Here is a 20,455-nt window from a genome sequence, read left to right as displayed (position 1 = left end):
TGAAGAATGCACTTCTCCGTGTTTTGAAGTGAGATGGCTGCTGGGGATGAGAAGACCGTTGGGTGTATCGGAGGAAAAGAGGGACTTGAGCCATTTGCTTTGCTTTAATGCTGTAGGGGGAGACAGTGGTTATCTGGGGATCAGGAGTGTGTAGAAGGCTGGCATGAGAATAGGGGTCTGAATACCTTTACCTGGGCAATGGAGGTATCTCAATCGTAGGATTTTCTGAGTATTTATGTATGTAATTATGAAAAGTAAATCTAAGTTATATGTGTTATACAAAAGTACATATATGTGAACTTGCGATTTATGTGTCAGTATAAAAATTCAGTGTTTTAAAATGTAGTTTTTAAAATGAAGTGGCAACTTGTGGAGCAGGAGGAGCGCCGGCCCTGGCTTTACATGGTTTGAGTAGAAGTTTAGGCACTGCCACTGCTGACCAAATCGACATGACTTAACCTTTCTGATTCTCTTTTTCCTTAATGAAAAGATGAGAATGCCAACCCCTATGCTGCATATTAGACAGCATTACTGAGAGTATACGTGGAAATGATGGCTGTGAAGTTCTTTTTAATTGAAAGGCTCTTCTTAAGGTTATTCTTAAAAGTTTTATTACGAATAAGCCAAAGCATTGTAATTCCTCTCTCCAATCTTCCTGTCCAGTTGAGCATCATTTGGCATCGAATGTTCAACGGAACCGTTTGGTCCAGCATGATCTGCAGGTGGCTAAGCAGCTTCAGGAGGAAGACCTGAAAGCCCAGGCTCAGCTGCAGAAGCGCTATAAAGACCTGTGAGGACTTGGGGAGTGGGAGGGCGTGGTGCCGGGACTGGTTTTCAGGGAAGAGGACTTTCTGTTTGTCCCTTTGATTCCTTTCACTGTTAGATTATAAATCCTACAGTGACGATCCCATAGGTTTTTTTTGATTTTAAAAACCTGTCTTTGTTGCTGGAATTCCCTTCTAGATTGGGGACGTGCAGTTTCTGGCAGGACTCAGCACTTGTCATTGATGGCTTTGAGCCATCTGGTCCAGCTCTGTGTCTCACTGTTCCTTAACTGTGCACTGGGGGGATGATCTCTGTCTCCTCTGCCTCCTGTGGTTTGGGCAGGAATCTAGCAAATTCCTGGATGTCACAGAACTTTCTGAAGTCTACTGGGTTCCTTTACTATTTCCTAGTAATGTTTGTTCCTCTTATTTTCCTTGAACCCCTTGCCTTTTGGGGGGAGGGGCATGCCACTTGACTTGTGGGATCTTAGTTCCTTGAGGGATCAAATCCATGCTATAGTAGTAAAAGTGCCAAGTTCTAACCATTAGACTGCCAGGGAAGTCGAGAACCCCTTGCTTTTTATATAGAGGCAGACTCTTCTGGAAAGTTCTGAATTGTACCCTCCCTTCTCTTCATAAATTCAGTGTCTGACCAAAATTATTTCTCCATCTCCTTCTAAATAGATCATGTCTAAGGTCTCTCCCATCATAATGACTTTTTAAACTTCTTTTTTAATGTTTTGAAAGCTCACAGAATACATCTCTTCTTTGAGAGAGGTTCCTATACTTCAATCCGTAGTGGTAGACTTAACTACAGAATCGTTTTGAGGAGGAAGGAGTGAGGGAAGAAGTGAAGGGATCCTTCTGTTTACTTTATTTGTCTTATTTAAATAAACACGAGAGCCTATTACTTTTGCCACCTTTGAGGAAGGATTTTTCTGTCCTGTTATTTGCAGCGAGCACTTTATTCATTATTTTATTCAGTTTCCTTATTTTGTTCATAAACATTCTTATTGACTTTGCTAAATAACCCTTTCACCATGAAAGGCACCAGAGAACACAGATATGAATAAAACATAACCATTGTTTTTAAGGGACTCGGGGAAAAAACTGAGCACTTGCCAAAGTGACATGCAAGTTCATGAAAGATTCTGTGTTTTTAAAACTAGATTAATAAATACTTTTTGGTAAGTTCAAAAAAGTGAGTGAATGAAAAGAGGATATAGAAATAATAAATTAGTAGATTTTTATTTTAAATTTTGTGGCTTGAATGGTTCAGAATCCTGTAATATTAGATCTGTAACATGAAGTCATTAAATCCCAAAACTTTTGTAGCTAATAAGATGGCATGAGAGGGCATGGTTCCCTGGTTAATAGTGGCAGGACCGGAAATCAGGTCTCCAGGTATTTTGTCCAGTAATTTTCTACTAGTGACTAAAAAAGCTTGCTGTTTCCACTTCCGGCGTGTGCTCTCTGTCATGTATTCCCTTCTTCACATATAGGGATGTATATGTACATGTAGAATGTGCACATTGGACAGAAAGGGAGGAATCACGTTCTACATGTACATACACATCCCTGTATGTGCGCCTATCTACTTTCATCTCCAACTATTTCCAAACATGTTGAAAAGGACCATTTCGTTATATAAACAAGAATAGTGTTCATCCCCTCACTTTTGTTAGAATAGAATGTGTGAATTTCTATTCCTCCAGAGAAGTTAGGATATTACCGCCACCCCCAACCCTAACACTTTGCAGGTACAAAGGCTGCTTTAAAACGGGGAATATACAACCAAGACTAGATTCGTTGAATACGTTTAAGTTCAACTGGCAGGGCAAGAATAAAAGGGAATGTTGGTTTAGCAAGTGAACTGCATGTATAAGCCACAACTCTAGTTTTGTTCCAGCATCTTTTAGATAGTAAGCTCTAAGCATATGTATATCTCTTTAGGAAACACCTAAAGGTTGTAAGGGCCATGTAAACGCCGGCTCCCCAGCATTATCACACTCTATAGAGTTATAAGCTGCCTGTTAACTTTTCCTGGGTTCAGGAAGATCCCCTGGAGGAGGTCATGGCAACCCAGTCCAGTATTCTTGCCTGTAGAATCCCATGGACAGAGGAGCCTGGTGGGCTGCATTTCATAGGGTTGCAAAGAGTTGGACACAACTAATGCAACTTGGTCTAGTCTGACTGTTCCTGAAACCAAAAGACCATCTCTGAGAGATCCAAACCCCATTTCTTGTTGAAACTGCTGTTTCATTTGTGCTGTTTGAAAGGACCTGTTTCTCCCCACAAAATGATGTGTCTGGTTTCTCCCACCAAAGTATATTGTGGGGTTCCGAGCACAGGATGGAGATTTATTTAGTTTTGTATCCTCAGTGTTGAACATGGCGCCTGGATGATAGCACATGTTGCATGAGTCTTTTTTGAATGTACGAATGCCAATACAAAACAGAACTATGGTAGCAGCAATATTACAGCCTTTGGTTGCCTTAGTGGCCTGACTGTTAAGAAAACTGGCATCAGCCGCAGAGGTTTCTCCTGGCACCTGAAGCTGTGGAATATACATTCCCCGCCATTTTTAAAGTTTTATTGAAACTGAAAAAAAATTATTGAATTAAACATTTATAAAAACTGTTTTGAAGTCATACCACCACCTCTAAGTAACCACAGTATTACTGACATTTTAGTGAATTCACTCTTACTTCGTTTATGCCTACTTTGTGCATACTTGGATATTTGTGAATCTTATTCTCGTAGTGTACATCTCCTTTGCAGAATCTTGAGGGACTGTGGTGATGGTTTAGTCACTAAATCATGTCTGACTCTTGTGAGCCCACGAACTGTAGCCTTCTAGGCTTCTTTGTTCATGGAGTTCTCCAGGCAAGAATACTGAAGTGGGTTGCGATTTCTTTCTCCAGGGGATCTTCCCTACCCAGGAATTAAACCTGCGATATGATCATACAAGAAAGGCCTGGAGCTTTCCATTGTAGTGTCTGGGGATCAGATTCTGATCCTACCACTTATTTTCTCTGTGACCTTAGGGAAGTGATTTTACTACTCTGGGCCTCAAGTTTTTCTAGCTATAGGATGTGATGGTATTGACCTCTTTGCATCATTATTGTAAGGACTGAGTGAGATAAAAATATGCCCTGGCTCATAGTGAGTATTCAGTAAATTGTGTTGTGGTTAGAAAAATCATTCCTTGTGTTCTTCATTTATGTTGTTTTCTGCTTTGTTTTTTAGTGAACAGCAAGACTGTGAAATTGCTCAGGAGATTCAGGAGAAGCTGGCTATTGAGGCAGAGAGACGACGCATTCAGGAGAAGAAGGATGAGGTACAACTTGTTTAATGCCCCTCCACCCCATGGAGGAGGGCTGCTCACCTCTGACTCTGTTCACGGGCACAGTGTAGGGTTGCTGGGCGGGCAGGAGAGCTTTCCCCTTTTGGGGGTGCATAGTCCAAGTGTTGCCCTCCATGGACCACTGTTTATTTTGATAAACCACCAAACCAAACCACCTTTTGGTCATTGTTTAAGTGGTAAAATCTTAAAAGATGATAATGGTTATTTGACAAAAAGTGTGAGTTCGTTTCTGTAGGGCTGCTGTAACAAATCACTATAAACATGGTGGCGTAAAACAGTGGAACTTGGTTCTCTTACAGTTCTGAAGGTTGCACAGCAAAATTAAGGTGTTGGCAGGGCAATGCTGCGTACTAGGAGAGATCCCTTGTTTGCCTCCTCTTAGCTTATAGTGGCTCTTGGCAGTCTGCATTCCTTGCCTTGTGGTTGCATCATATCAGCCTTTACCTTTGTTGTCATATGGCCTTCTTCCCTGTATCTTTTTGTCCTCTTGTTTTCTTTGTAGGATACCAGTCATTGGATTGAGGGCCCAGCCTAATAGAGTATGATCTTCTCTTAAATAATTCTACCTGAAAGATGCTATTTTTAAATAAGGTCATGTTCTGAAGTTCTTGATAAAACTGAATTTTTAAGAGATAATTCAGCTCAATACAAGATATCTGTCTATGGGTTATTCCCACAACTTTAGGAAGAGCAAACCTTGAATGTAGCCTGAGCAGGAGTCATGGACTGGTCATTGCTCTCCCTCTTTTTTATTAACAGGTTCACTTTCCTATGTTACTCTGCCTGAAAACAGTGATCCATTTAATTCTGTGTATATTTTTAAATTGTATTGTTTTTAAGCTGAAAATGACTAAAATTAGCAGTAGTGTATGGTTTGTAAAAAGACTTGAATTTGTACTTAGTGATCATTGCTTTTGCATTACGTTTTCAGCATTTCTTACAAACAATTGTGTTGACTGTGTGTCTGCTCTTTTTATACCTATTCTGCTATTCTTGGCCATTGTCTTGACTTATAGTAAAGAAAAAAATGATGTATCATTTTTAATAGTAGAATGACCATATGATATTTTGTGTACTCAGAAATTTTGTGTACTCTCCTGGGCAAACTGGCACATACAATCACCCTATTGAATAGATATTTCAGGGTTATCAGTGAACCAGCCTGCATCTTCTCTTTCTCCTACTGAGCCACCCTGTTCCTCTGGACCTCCTTGTTCAATGCCAGGCGAGTGTGAGACACCTGGTCTGAGTGTATTTAGCTGTTTCTTTAAGAAACAAACCATGATTATGTGATGATCAGAACTGTAAGTTAGAACGAGGGATTCTTTTTCATCCTTCCTGTCATCCACACAGGAGCTCTTTCTTACTGCAGGATGTGTTGCCTCTCTATAGTCAAGACTTCCTTGGAGATGAGTCTGGAAGCTGAAAGAAGTGATTATGTTTTATAGACAGGAAAGCTTCTATTTTAAAAATCACAGAGTAATGAAGTTGGCTTCTTATAAATGCTCCTGGTGTCCTGTAATATTTTTCCTTTCTGTTCAGGGGAAAGCAGTATTAGGGAAAACAAAATACTTTATTTTATGCCTGTGGAATCTAAATAGCAATCACAATAAATAATCTCATTGTTATACTATATAAGTATGCAGTGTTGTGAATAACTGCATTTCTCAGATGAAGAAATTAAGTCTTGAAGAAGTATATGAATGACTGGTCTCTGGCTATAGTAAGATGCCAAAGAAATGTCTCTGCAGTTCTGACTGCCTCTGACTTGGGTATACTGTGACACAACATAGAACACATAAACTATCGAGTTTGAATCTTACCTGTTTAACTTTTAGCTGAGACTTTAATCATCTCATTTAGCCACGTTGACTTTTAGGTTCCAAACTGAAGAATTCATGATAACTCTACATTATCCTAAAGGGCTGCTATGAAGTTTAAAATCATGTATTTAAGGTCTCTGCTACATATTAAGTTAATAGTTGTTCTTTCCTTTTTGTTTTCTCACCAGGTGTTTCCCCCACCATTCTCCCTTTGTAACAACTCAGATTTCTCTAATAGAGAGATGTCTGCTGAATTAAAAGGTTGGGGTGAAATAAGCAGAGTTACATATATTCTGATATGGTATGATTTCAGGAATCTTTAGGGATTTTCTTGCCTTTACAGGTCTCCTATTATCTCCACTACTATTTGACCTACTAAAATGTTTCCCCTTGTCCAGTGCAATGGAGAGATGAGATGAGAAATCTAGTTGTGGAGGTTTAATGAGACTAGGCTTTAAAAACTCAACACTTGTGTTTTCCCAGACGTTTTTGACTTTTCACTGATGCCTTAGTTTAGAATATGGCTGTCCTGTCAAGAGGTTCTTTACTTGTAGGAAAATGTGACTTCCAGCTGACTAGACTGTTTTAATATTAAATAAAATTTGCATTAGTCAAGTTTGATGTAGAAGGATGTATGATAATGCTTATTTGTTTATTTTAGTCCAAGGCGCCTCATAGAGGAGATTGAAACAATAGTGCTAATTTTTCTGGCCAACTTTGCACTGCCTGTTACTCATCAACTGTCCGGATTCTTTTTTTTTTTTTTAATAAATTTTCCCTCTCTCTGTGCTCTTCTGCTTCCTTATAGAGTCTGCTTAGCTAATAAGTTCTTACCCAGCAGCAGGGTTGTAGAAAATTCCCCTCTGGATTTTCACCCAGATCTCTTTTTACAGATTTTTGGAGTCAACTCTCTTTTGTAGCTTATAATCACTCAGAACAACCTGATGTAGAATTCAAGGTTCTTTCCTCTTGGGACAGATATTTTTACTGAACAACATTGTACATGAGAAGTAGACTTCTACAACTTTCTGTGGGTGAATTAGCATGTCTAACTTCATTGTGATATAATTTTATTGTGTTTTTTAACAGAGCACAAATGTAAGGCAGGTAGCGTTTCCATTGGTGAGACAGATGTTGAAGAGTTTAAAAAGATCTATATTCTTACCACCCTTGTGGCTCCTTCCCTTTCTTCCCTTTTTTCCCTCTTTCCTCTCCTCTTTCCTTCCTTCCTGTCTTCCTTGCTTTTACTTTTTAAACTCTTACATGGTGTCTTGAATATAGTAGTAGTAGTAGTAGTAGCATTTCTTTCTTGGCACCCTGTTGAATGAGCATGTAGCCTTTGGTTATACTGGACTGAGTTTATGGTAGTACTTGCCTCATAACGACATGAGTTTGTGGTTAATACGAGTGGACAAATTTTATTGGGCTCTTTCTCTTTAGTCACAGTTTTAGCATTTGTCAGTATTGTTTAATCAAGCCAAGAAATGTGTTTTTAGTTGATTTAATTTAGTTATTCTTAAATAAATAAAAAAATAACTAAAAATTCTTAAATAACTAAAAAGTTCCAGAAAAACATCTACTTTTGCTTTATTGACTACACCAAAGCCTTTGACTCTGTGGATCACAGCAAATCTAGAAAATTCATCAAGAGATGGGAATACCAGACCATCTGACCTGCCTCCTGAGAAATCTGTATGCAGGTCAAGAAGCAACAGTTAGAACGGAACAACAGACTGGCTCTGAATCAGGAAAGGAGTACATCAAGGCTGTATATTGTCACCCTGCTCATTTAACTCATATGCAGAGTCTATCATGCAAAATGCTGGGCTGCATGAAGCATAAGCTGGAATCAAGATTGCCAGGAGAAATATCATTAACGTCAGCTACTCAGATGACACCATCCTAATGGCAGAAAGTGAAGAAGAAATAAGAGCCTCTTGATGGAAGATGAAAGAGGAGAGTGAAAAAGCTGGCTTAAAACTCAACATTAAGAAAACTAAGATCATGGTATCTAGTTCCATTACTTCATGGCAAATAAATGGGGAAACAATAGAAACAGAGAGACTTTATTTTGGGGGGCTCCAAAATCACTGCAGATGGTGACTGCAGCCATGAAATTAAAAGATGCATGCTCCTTGGAAGAAAAGCTATGACTAACCTAAACAGCATATTAAGACAGCATATTAAAAAGCAGAGACATGACTTTGCCAACAAATGTCTGTCTAGTCAAAGCTGTAGTTTGTCCAGTAGTCATGTATGGATGTGAGAGTTGGACTATAAAGAAAGCTGAGTGCGGAATAATTGATGTTTTTGAACCTTGGTGTTGGAGAAGACTCTTGAGAGTCCCTTGGACTGCAAGGAGACCCAGCCAGTCCATCCTAAAGGAAATCAGTCCTGAATGTTCATTGGAAGGACTGATGCTGAAGCTGAAATTTCAACACTTTGGCCACCTGATGTGAAGAATTGACTCATTTGAAAAGACCCTGATGCTGGGAGTGATTGAAGGCAGGAGGAGAAGTTGATGACAGAGGATGAGATGATTGGATGGCATCACCGACTCAATGGACATGAGTTTGAGTAAACTCTGGGAGTTGCTGATGGACAGGGAGGCCTGGTGTCCTGCAGTCCATGGTGTTGCAAAGAGTTGGATGTGACTGAGTAACTGAACTGAACTGATTCTTAAATAAAACTCTTAACTACTTTGTGTATATGTGAATATTGATTTACATATGTGCCTTTGAACCTAGGTCCAAATATGTGTGAATGTGAAACTATTTTAGGGAAAGCTTTTTTTTTTTTCCCTTAAATAAATAGTATCATGGCCAACCATGAAATGAAAATCTGTGGCACTAATCCAACAATTTGGAGCCATTTATAATGTGAACTATTCAGGGATAAACTTAGTAACCAGTTTACATTAAAAATTAATCTAGTGTGAGCCATGGTACTTTTTCATAGTGTTCTTAATGTGATTAGAAATCCATGGTCTAAAAATATATTTATGTAAATTGGTAATATCTAGAAAATAGCTGAGGTAGTAATAATTTAAGCTACTTAATTTTCTCCCTATGTTGTGGCACTTTAAAAATAAGTTTACAAATATATAACCAGATTGGGGGAGTGAGTGGGAGGCCTCTGGTTGAGAAAATTCTTCTCTCCTTGTATCCTAGTTATATTGGTGTTTTTATAGCCATGAATTTGGTACTAACCTGTTTTTCTGGTCTTACAGAGTAACCCTTTTGGGGTTATACCTGCTTTGCATTTCCTACTGAGTTAGATGTTAATATAGTAATTGCTAGGTAATAAAAAAGTTTAGCAATCTAATGGAATGGCTTTCCTTTTTTTATTCTTCTGATAGTCATTTGACAATCACATTTTCACATCTCACTTAGGTTGTCTTTATATGTAAGATTTTCTCATTTTGAATCTCACTACTATTATGATAGAGGTGAAAACTTTAAGGGAGAAGTAACCCTGATATAAAATCGTATAAACCATAAAAGTACCCAAAAGGATCCAACAGTTCAGTAATTTGTCTTTACTTGAGAAAGTTGCATGGGGCTCCTCTGCACATTGGAGTGTGAATGTCTCTCTCAGAGCACTCATCTTTGCATATCTTACATTATGTTAATCATTTTGCTTTTAGTACTTAATGGACAAGAACATTAATGATAATGACTGCGTATCTTAATTCTCTGTAGGAGGTCTCTAGCAGAATATTTGAGCCATTGAAAGGAATCAGTTTTCTTGATCTGTGAATATGTTTTCTTGACATATCATTCCTGTAGCATTCCAGGAATCCTTAACTCTGCCCTTACTGATGCTCCCATAAGTAAGAAGCTCCCATAAGCTTCCCATTTTCCAGAGTTGAGTGTTATTTCAATAAATGTTTTTACTTCGAAAGTCTTCTGTGGGAGGAGAGGAGGGATGCTTAAGAAGGAGAAGATATGTGTATAATGATGGCTGATTAGTTGTATGGCAGAAGCCAGCACAGCATTGTAAAGTAATTTTCCTCCAACTAAAAAATAAAAAAAGAGAAAGTCTTCTGCACAACAGTTATTTCTGCATATTAACCCAAAGTAAGTCTACCTGATTAATATCGTTAATTAAAAAATAATTGAATGTGACTTCAGAAGAATTTCAGTGTTCTTATAAATTTGTTTTTTCCACAAGTTATGTTTTGTCAAACACTAATTTAGTAAGGTTTATATATATGTATATATTTTATGTAACAAAAAGACCTCTGTCACAAAATAAATTTGGAAATTCCTGGGTCGCTAGAAGATAACATTACTTTTCTTTCATCAGAATGTTAACATGAGCTATGTGTTTAAAGAGTTAGATATAATACATATTTTCTGGGTTTTTTTTTTTTTTATATGAACCTTTGATACCGGTGTTCTCAGAAACAGCTTGGGAAATGCTGTTGTAGACTAATCTTTAACAGGAAGGAAGCAGAGGATCAAGGAGGTTGTTTGTGTCAGGGGTGACTAAGCTGCATCCAAGCGTGGTGACTAATAATTGCTGTCTTTAGCTTGTTTCAGGGGAGGGTTTTTTTTTTTTTTTTATTGAAATCACCTAACTAAACCCACTGTGCAGTAATGTTGGAAAGCAGGGAAGAAAGTTGACTTGGCTGAGCTGTGGTTTATAGTATAGCAGCACATTTCCATTGAAATCCTTTTTCCTTTCCCACCTCAAGTACAGCTAGCTATTCTTATTCTTCTCAGCCATAAGAAGCTTATTCACAAAGGAGCTGAGATGTTAAAAGAACAAAGGTTTTGGATGCTAAGATGCATGACACATTGTGATTATTATTTTCCTACTTGGTTAAAAGCACTCCTTTTGACCAGCTAATACATTGTACAAAACGGGTATCACTTTTGTTTCTCTTTGGTTCATTTTTGGCTCTTCATGTTGAGAAAGTGCCCTATTACTGTGTATTCATTAGGAATAAATTTGATAGCAGGAAAGCAATTATAAAGTCCCTGGAGGGCAGTTTAATAATTTCGGCTGGCAGTTGGACCTGGCAGTTTTCCTTTATATTTTTATTCAGTTATATAAAGGGAGACTTTTTGTTTTCAGTAAAACAAACCACTTAAGAAAATGTAGTGTTGGATGTTCAGTCAACATGACAACTCAGGGAAGTGTTTACATTTTCTTCCTACTTTCGTAGTAAGATGTATATGGATTTAGGAAATTCTGAAGTAGATATTAGAATGAGGAGAATAAATTATCTTGTCACGCCTCTCTCTTCCTAACTGATTACTATATTGCTTTGTAAGGCATCAATGTAATGAACCTGGCACAGAGGAGGGCACCCAGTAACATTTCCAGAATTATTAAAATGTGTAGTGGGGTGTCAAGATATTTGACTTTTAAGGTTCACTAGTTCAGACTCTTCATTTTACAGATGAAGAATTCAGGCCCAAAGAAATTCATTTTAATAGTTAATGTTTTTCTTCCAGTGTCTCTGAAGCATCTCTGACTTGAACTGGAACTTATCAAATATATGTACATATGTAAACATGTACATATATCAAATATATATATGCATATTTACACAGTTTCATGAGAAATTTCCAGCATAGAAGTCAGTTACAGAATATATGTTAATAATATAAATTTGAATTTAGGCCTATTTCGTGAGCATTAAAAGCCACGTACATGGATGTGTGTGTGCATATGTGTGTGCTTAGGCACTCAGTCGACTTGTGTCCGACTCTTTACAGTCTCATAGTTTGTAGCCCGCCAGGCTCCTCTCTCCATGGAATTCTGCAGGCAAGAATACTTGAGTGGGTTGCCATTTCTTTCTCTCTGGGATCTTCCTGACCCGAGGATCGAAGCCAAGTCTCTCGCATCTCTTGCATTGGCAGGTGGAGTTTTGACTGCTGAGCCACCTGGGAAGCCCTCCAAGTATACTGATGACCTCTGCTAATTCATCTAGCCTCTGCATCCAACTTATTTCTACACTAATATAAGAGAAATTAAGTCATTCAGATGACTTTTATTTGCCTTGCAGTCTTAGTATATCTTCCTCTGACTTATTCAGAAAAATGCAGAAAGAATGGTGATTAATTTTTGCCTCAGAAGTAAGCCCCTCAAACTGCCTGTGATTTTTATTACAATTTGTATCAGTGAGTATTGTTGCCTTATTTGTAAGATCTTTAAGAATCTGGTAACATCCAGGGTTCTTCTGTTTTAAAAAGTGTACATAAAGTTTATGTGCTATTTTTGTTGGGCCTTTTATAGAAATAATCTTCAAATTCCGAACTCTATCTCTTGCCAGCTCAAAATCTTTAGCAACTTTTCATCCCTTACATTATAGACTCCAGACTTTTTAAAATTGACTGTAAAGGGTGCCTAGCATCAAGCCTCTGTTTTTCTAACCTCATCTTTCTCTAACACCCCACACACAGTGTTCTTTTTTTTTTAACACACAGTGTTCTAATTGGACTATTGGTTGTTTTCTAGAATGATGCCCATTAAAAAAGTTATAACTTTGCTGGTGGTGTTCTCAGCAAAGAATATCTTCCCTTGCTTATTGGAATCCAGTTCTTTGTTTAAAACCTAACATTAATGCAAAGCCTTGAACTAATTCATATAAGCAGAAGTAGTATTCCCTTTTTGGTGCTCTCATAGACATTTCCCCCCCTTTTTTTGAGGCATTTACAATTTGGCTGTGTTATGGTTATTTGTGTATTGCTTTGTTTTCAAGTGGTGTGGTGATTTTTTTAGGGGATGAATTTGCCACTCAGCAGCTGCTGAAAACTCATCTGGAGATGGAGCACAGGGGAGACGGGAGGAGGACTGTTTTCTGTTTTGTTTTTTTTTTTTTAGTTAAGACAGCTGTCCTCTAACGCAAAGCTAAATACAATCAGCTGAAAGATTCTTTAAAAAACTTTTTTTTTAATGAAATGAAATCAGTGTATATATACATTAGTATATATAAAATAAATAGCTCATGGGAAGTCGCTGTATAAAACAGGGCGCTCAGCGTGGCGCTCTGTGACAACCTAGGGGGCTGGGGAGGAGGTTCAAGAGTGAGGGGACATATGTATGCTTGTGGCGGATTCATGTTGTTGCATGGCAAAAGCTAACACAATATTGTAAAGCAATTATCCTCCAACTTAAAATAAATTTTAAAAAAAGGTTATAGATTATGGCAGTCTTCCTCATTCAGACTTAGTGAATCATCATCTTGGAAATAGGGCCCATAAATATGTATTTGAAAACTTCTGTTCCATAACCAGTTTTAGGAATATTATATTTGAATATCTTCAGGCTGAGTTAGATTTAAATTTAGTTAAAAAACCTTTCTCCCTCATCTTGTGCTCTTCCTGTTGAGCAGTCATCTTTGACATTTGGACAGGGTGAGCGTAATACCAGAAGGTCTGGAAGAGCATAGGCAGAGCCACGAAAGCCTGGGAGTGGAATGTCAGACCACTGACCCGCAGGGTTACTGTATGGCGTTTGTTCTTTCTCTGAAGTATTTCTTTTTCTTCTCTCTGTATTTGCAGGACATTGCTCGACTCTTGCAAGAAAAGGAGTTACAGGAAGAGAAAAAGCGAAAGAAACACTTTCCAGAGTCTTCTGGAGTCAGTGCTTATGGTGATAGTTACTATTATGAAGATGGAGGTAATAATTCCTGTCTTTAGACTCAGTTGCAAGGCACCTTTTAAATTTGTCTGTAAAGTGACTCTAGGGCCCATTTAGATTTGTGGTAGAATTTAATCTTATCTAGTGAATCCATCTGTTCTTTAGATGGATGGCCAGAGTCATTTTTATGGGTGTGAAATGTGAATACAGTTTAGCAAAATCTGACATGTGTTCTTTTGCACTGTTGCTACTTAGAATGTTATATTACATTCTAAGCACATAAACTAGCGTAAGGTAAAATGGGAGATGAGTCTCTGCCTCAAAGAAATCTGGGCAGTACTGTTTGAAGCCTCAAAGTAGCACAAATAATGGAGGAGATACAGCATTTATAGATGACTGGATACCAAAGCTTTTCTCCCATGCTTCTTATATCTTAAACCTAGGCCAATGGATTACCCTGCTGGTGACAAAATTGAATATTATGATTTTCTGTTGAGTTTTTGCTTTTCATGCTTTCTTTGCTATTTCTACCATATAGAAAGCTTTCTGAGAGAGAGAGATCCCTTCTCTAGTGCCCGCTTCTGCGGTGTGGTGGTGGGGGTGTGGTGGTGGTGGTAACGCTTGTGGTAACCGTGATTCTTTATCTTAAAAGTGTGTTGGGAAATGAGTATTTGCAAGTTTTGTTTAGTTCTTTTTAAAGACATGTTAAAGGAAGGATATTTCCTGTAGTTTTTAGTGTCAGTATGTAACTGTAGTTCAGCTTGGAGACCATGTGCTGTGCTATACATAGTTGCTCAGTCGCATCTGATTCCTTGTGACCCCAAGAACTGTAGCCTGCTAGGTGCCTGGGGATTGCCTGGGGATTCTCCAGGCAAGAATACTGTAGTGGGTTGCCATGCCTTCCTCCAGGGGATCTTCCCAATCCAGGGATCAAACCCAGGTCTCCCGCATGGCAGGCAGATTCTTTACCCTCTGAACCAACTTGGCTTCCATGGTAGCTCAGTTGGAGACCATACTTAGGATACCAAATACCAACCAAATAAAATCTAAAGGTAGCTTCTAGAGAGTAAAGATTTTAAGATGAGTAATCCCCAAGGCCCCTGAAAATTAATTATCGATTGCTTTTCTATAGTATCATAAAAGCTAAGTAGGTATTTTGGTGAGTAGAATGAAAAGTATGTGTATGTAGATAATAGGATTATTATGGTTGAGTCTTCCAGTCACACTGTTCTAAATCTTTCAAAATGAGTAGAGCTCAACTCTGTAACACAGTTAATAAGTAGATTGATTCTGTGCTTGTGGCTTGGTGTGTTCTTCTAATTGTGAAATGCTCCTCTTTCTTGATAGCCATTTTCCTTATCCTGGTTTTTCTAATCAAATCATGTGACACATCATTCAAGAAGAAAAATTGCCAGTATTTTTCTGTACTAGAGATCCGAAGGTAGTTACTCGTCAGCTTTAATTAAAATCTTAGAGATATGATCTGATTTTTTTTTGTTTTTTTTTGTAATTCTGCCAGAAGGCACGTTCATTGCAGATAAAAAATAACCATTCTAAACTTTTGAATTGAAAAACATTAGAGTGGTAAATAAGTACACTAAAGTACTGATTTTAGTGTTCCTCTTTTAAAACCTTACACTTAACTCACATTGGGACTCAAACCTGGTGGTTTTGACCAGAGTTTTATCATTGTGATTTATCTCTGTAGACTATGTTAAGAATTCAGTAGATTTTCAGGGACACCTAAATTTTTTTAAAATTTATATTTAATGCTTTTGTAAACTTACAGAGAATGCTGTGTGTGCTTTTCTTGGACTTGGGGCAGGGGAGGATTGGGAATAGGATCTAGGGATCTCCTGATTGTGTACCTGTAAAGTACTGTTGGAATTTCTCTTCAGTTGTGTTGTTGTTGGGAGATGATACATTGCTGAACATGTGATCTTCGTTTTTATATGCCTTTGAGTTAGATCAAGGTGAGTTCTACAGAGGCCACATTTTAGTCCAGCTGACATTTACAAAGCAGCTGTATGTTCTTTGCGGTGGTCCTTTCCCAACACATAAGGGATATTCTTGAATTGTACTTCTTTGCCTTTGCGTGCAATATAATTTTTGTCTGTCTTACATAATAATCAGAGCGAATCATTATGGAAGTGGTCACTTTAGCTTTAATTTTACTTAAACTTTAATAAATTAATCTTTTAAAAGTAATCATTTATAGATTTTCTACAAATCTGGAATTATCCAAGACCCCTGTCAGATTTATATCAACTGAAATTGTATATTTTATTTATGAATCCATGTTTCTCTTTCAAAGCCCCTCACCTGTACTGCCGGCATATTAAAGATTTTTTTTTAAAGTCATGGTCTTTGGAGTCATTAGACCTTGATTCAAGTTACATCCCTTCCTTAGAAAAATTGTAATATTAAGGAAGTTATCCACTATAGTCACTGTAATCCTTTTTCTCATCTATAAAATGAAGATTCTAAAAATATATCCTTCACATGGAAGTTGAAAAAATTAAACAATAGAATTTTTATGAAGACTTATTAAACTCTAAAGTGCTAATATTTGTACAAATATTAATGTAAAGTGGACTTCCCTGGTGGCTCAGATGGTAAAGCGTCTGCCTCCAATGTGGGAGACCCAGGTTTGATCCTTGGGTTGGGAAGATCCTCTGGAGAAGGAAATGGCAACCCACTCCAGTATTCTTGCCGGGAAAATCCCATGGACAGAGGAGCATGGTAGGCTACAGTCCATGGGGTCACAAAGAGTTGGACACGACGGAGTGACTTCACTTTTCACTTTAATGTAATGTGTGTATTAAATAATATTTGGTCTGTCCAAACAAAAATCATTTTATTTTGAAAGACAAACATGGAAGAACATAAAATGTTTGCAAATATATGTGTGTGTGTATATGTATATATGTATACATATATATATATGTATACACATACATATATATATGTATACACACATATATGTATATGTATATACATATATGTATGTATGTATGTATTGCCTATAAGGAAGTTAATTATATTTGCCAAATAACTTGGTCTCAAGAAATATAGAAGTCTCAATCCTTAACTGGACAGGGTTTTAAAGGATTCAAACATTCCTCCATCCCTGTTTTCGTTTTTGCCCCAGGTTTAAAGATATCACAAGTGATCACAATAAATATTTTTCCCTATCAACTCTGTGAAAATGTAGTGACATCCCTTTTCTAATTCTTGCAACACACTTTCCTAAAGTACAACTGTTAATATCTGTTAACATATTAAAAGAAGTAAAAATAAAAATAAAACAATCATGACTTCACAAGTCCAGGTTAAAAACAAAACCTTTCTTTTCTCTTTTTGGGTTTATAGGCAGGCCTCACTCCTGCAGTTTTCTGTGGGAACATTGGTATTAGCACTAAACCATTGTTTCCTCCTTGTGATCCTCGCAGTAGTAAATAGATTCTCAGTTGTCAAGATACACTTAAAATAATAGTTTGCGTAAAACATACTTTTTTATTACAGAGAGTAATTCTTTTTCACTTTTGCTTTATGTAAAAAATAAATTCTATCATAAATTATGAAGATAAATACCTCTACAGACTTTTTAGAAGACAGGTTTTAATTTAGACATCGTCTTTGAAGCAAATGTTCTTTTCTTCTGGAAAACTCAAGAAGAAACCATTTAGAGTTTTGAGTTCAAGCTTTTCTGGCATCACTGATGCATTTAACACATATCCATATCTCCCCTTCCTGTATTCCTTCACTAGATTAACAATAACAAACATTAACAAAAGCAAAGAGCTCAAAACCAAACCAAACAAACAAAAAAACTAATGAAAGGTATGGTTATTTATTTTTTCTACATTCCATCCAGTTACAAGAGCTGCTTCAAATGCAGTTCAGCAAATGACTAATTCCAAGGGGGAATCTTGGCTGTCTTAGCAATTTTCCATGGAGTTAGGATTTCTTTTTGTTATTTCCCCATTATAGTAAAAGTCTTTGGAAATGTTAAATGTGCTCTTGAAATATTCGTTGTTAATTCATTTCCTTTGTTTTCATAGTTTGCTTGTTCCTAAAAGAGACCTGACAACAAAGCACCACGTCTGTGCTGTCTCTCTAGTCTGTGTTAAACTGAGGGACTTGCATATTTAGCACATGTTGTATTTCTGTATACAGAATACAGTATCTTAAAGTTTTTTGAAATGTGTTTAGGAATCGGCTTCTTTTTCTGTACTCTGTTATGGCATCTATTTTTAATTATTTTCCTCTACACAGCTTCAAGTAAGATTTGAAAGAGAGTCATCCAAAGATAACAGGGTCACTTACTCACATAAAATTCTCTTTTGCTCCCTCTTCTTCCACACTGAACTATAATTTTTCTGGGAATGTTTGCTTTGGCCACCTAAGGGAAGAGGATGGAGGGATACAAATCTGTGGATCATCTTTCTGAACCAAGTAGAAACGCAATATTCTGATATAAATTTATTGTTATTTCCAATAAGAATATTTCAAAGTCTCTGACTGGAATCACAAAGCTTAGTTCTTTTTCTATTTTTATAAGATTCCTTCATCTCTCACTTACCACCGTCCCCCACCATATACTAGTTCCAAATTGATTTTATAAATAGAAATGAACACTTAATGACTGGAATTTTTGTTATTGGCAAATATTAAAGTACTATGTTAATCCTTCCCTAATCATGATCAAGCTCTTCTTTCAGATTTAACTTATTTCATTTAATTTCATTTCAGTTTTATTGCCTTTTTGGCTCTGTACCTAGAATCCTTCATGTATGCACAGACCATTCCAGCAAATACTCATCCATTCGTTTCAGTTTGTTAAACTGAAAAAATGGTCTTCTTCATTTTAAAATATATTAAGCTTGAGGTCTGTCTCCATCCTGTAGTGAGTTCGTACTCAGTCATTAAGTTAACCTGCGTTTCTGTTTTTCACGTCCCTCCACCTCCACTCAGACCAGCCTCGGTCAAGGAGGGCAAGGGAGTTGGGTTCTGGAAGCTCAAGGCCTTGTAGACTCCAACACGAGGAAAAGACTGTGGAGCACCGGAGGGAGAGGTCCAGACATCCACAGGAGAACTTGACAGAACCGGAAGAGCACTGTTCGTCAGAGAAACCTCTGTCATCCTCTAGCTCGGGTCAAGTGAGGGACGATCCCCAAGTTAACACTGAGCCTGAAAGAAAACGCTGTGGCCACGAGAGGCTCCGGAGACTTCCCCTCCCCAAGATCAGTGGTGAGGTGCTTCTGAGCACCGAATCGGATGACTGGGAGGCTCGCTCTAGCCATCGAACTCGGAACTGGGAAAAACAGTTCAGACAGCAAGACCAGCTCTCTCCCAAAACCTCACGGAAAGCGGGTCTTCCTTGCAAGGAAGCCGTTTATAGGAGGGACCATGGGCAAGGTGAGCACAGAGAGAGGAAACGCAGGCCCCGGACTCCTCCCTTCTCAGAGAGTGAGGAGCAGCTCCAGCTCCACGACACAGGTAATGAAGGCCAGCCTGGTCGGAAGTCCTGCTATCGTGTATATACGTGCAGACAAATGTATCTGTTAAGCACCGTAGACAACATGTCCTTTCTCTCTGGTTTATGCTTATGGCTTTGAGATAAATCCTGGAGCCAGATATTACAAAAGGTATTTACTTAATCTCAAATCTCAAGAAGGAGAATATCTGTACCTTTTCCCTTCTGCCTTCTAAGAGAATTCACACTCCTTGCAAGGTTCTTCCAGCCCCAAGATTGTAGTGGAGGTACTCGTCCCAGGTACGATTTTTAATCTGCCAAGACCTTACATCAGAGATTCTGATACTAAAGCAGTGCTGTTGAGTTTCTGATTTTGATTCCATGAACCCAGAAGGTCTAGTAACACCAACTTCATAATATTTGCCTCCAAAGAAGACCTACAGGGCTGGAAGTACTGGATTTTCTTCACCTCATCTTTCTCAGTTGTGAAGTGAGAGATGAGACAGGCAGTCTCTTAAGATAGTGTTATTCAAATAGTGATCCTTTAGTTTGTTTTCGTCAGAATCAGCTGGGCTGTTTCCTAAAAATGCAGATTTCTGGATCTTACATGTGTTATCAATCCCTGGAGTGCAGCCTGGCAGCCCGGGCTTGTTTTACCAGCCGGTGATTCTCATGCACTTCACGTTTGAAAATGGTTGTTTTGAGTTCCTTCCTGTGCTTTAACCAGCTTCAGCTCTCCAGTCGGTGCTCTGAAGCACCAGTGTCAGGTAAGTTCTTGGTACTTATTTAGGAATGAGGTGAATGGTCGACCTAAGGCTCCAATTTCTGGCATCCCTGAGGCCTAACTCTGAAGCCCGTCGCTGACACAATAATGGTTCTCCATGCTTTTCTGGAAACTGCTGCTGTGAGCTTTTTCCATGTGGCCGTACCACTCCGAGTCGTAGCGCTGGCTGTCTGGTGTTTCAGTTAGACTAGACTCCTCTCCCTAGTTTTGTTTTGCTCCTATGGAATGTCTACAGAGACTCAGGGGTTATTGGGGGGGAAATACCAAGGAGCCGACTCTTCTTACTTCCTTCCATTTACTGTTGCCCAGCCAACCCCTGCTTCTGGTCTGGAGAGTGATTTCTGGGTTGCAGGTTCATGTTGGTTCTTTTGGTTCCCCTTATCATTTTATCTCTTCCTGTCATGTTAGTCCTTTAAGTTTTTAAAGGCCTGGGTGATAAAATGAAAATCCAGTTCAGCAATTATCTATATTCCGCAAATCTTCTTGCCTCAGGCTTTATGTTTAGGGGTAGATGCTTGGATCTGAATCTCAAACAGTTCATGAGTCAAGCCACAAAGATGGATATGTAAACAAGCCATTGCAAATTTGATATACTTTGAACAAAGAGCTCTGGGGCAATAGAGGAGGAAGTGGTAAAATCTA

The 20,455-nt window shown here is 38.1% G+C and overlaps 1 protein-coding gene across 3 annotated transcripts in view; it reads left to right on the top strand.

Moving 5' to 3' along the window:
- CCDC50 (coiled-coil domain containing 50) overlaps positions 1-20,455 on the top strand; it is a 75,448-nt gene that overhangs the window by 31,258 nt on the left and 23,735 nt on the right. For 2 of the 3 annotated variants that reach the window (XM_070466237.1, XM_070466236.1), the window contains exons 3-6: positions 664-790; positions 4,014-4,104; positions 13,472-13,589; positions 18,528-19,052. In XM_070466237.1, the coding sequence (XP_070322338.1) occupies positions 664-790; positions 4,014-4,104; positions 13,472-13,589; positions 18,528-19,052 (861 nt within the window). The remainder of the gene's footprint in view (positions 1-663; positions 791-4,013; positions 4,105-13,471; positions 13,590-18,527; positions 19,053-20,455) is intronic. The other variant, XM_070466238.1, reaches the window with a different exon arrangement.

This window comes from Odocoileus virginianus, chromosome 4 (genome assembly GCF_023699985.2).
Source record: "Odocoileus virginianus isolate 20LAN1187 ecotype Illinois chromosome 4, Ovbor_1.2, whole genome shotgun sequence".
In the NCBI taxonomy this organism is placed as follows: Eukaryota; Metazoa; Chordata; class Mammalia; order Artiodactyla; family Cervidae; genus Odocoileus; species Odocoileus virginianus.
The sequence above is the reverse complement of the archived record's forward strand: the minus strand, read 5'-3'. Positions and strand labels throughout refer to the sequence as shown.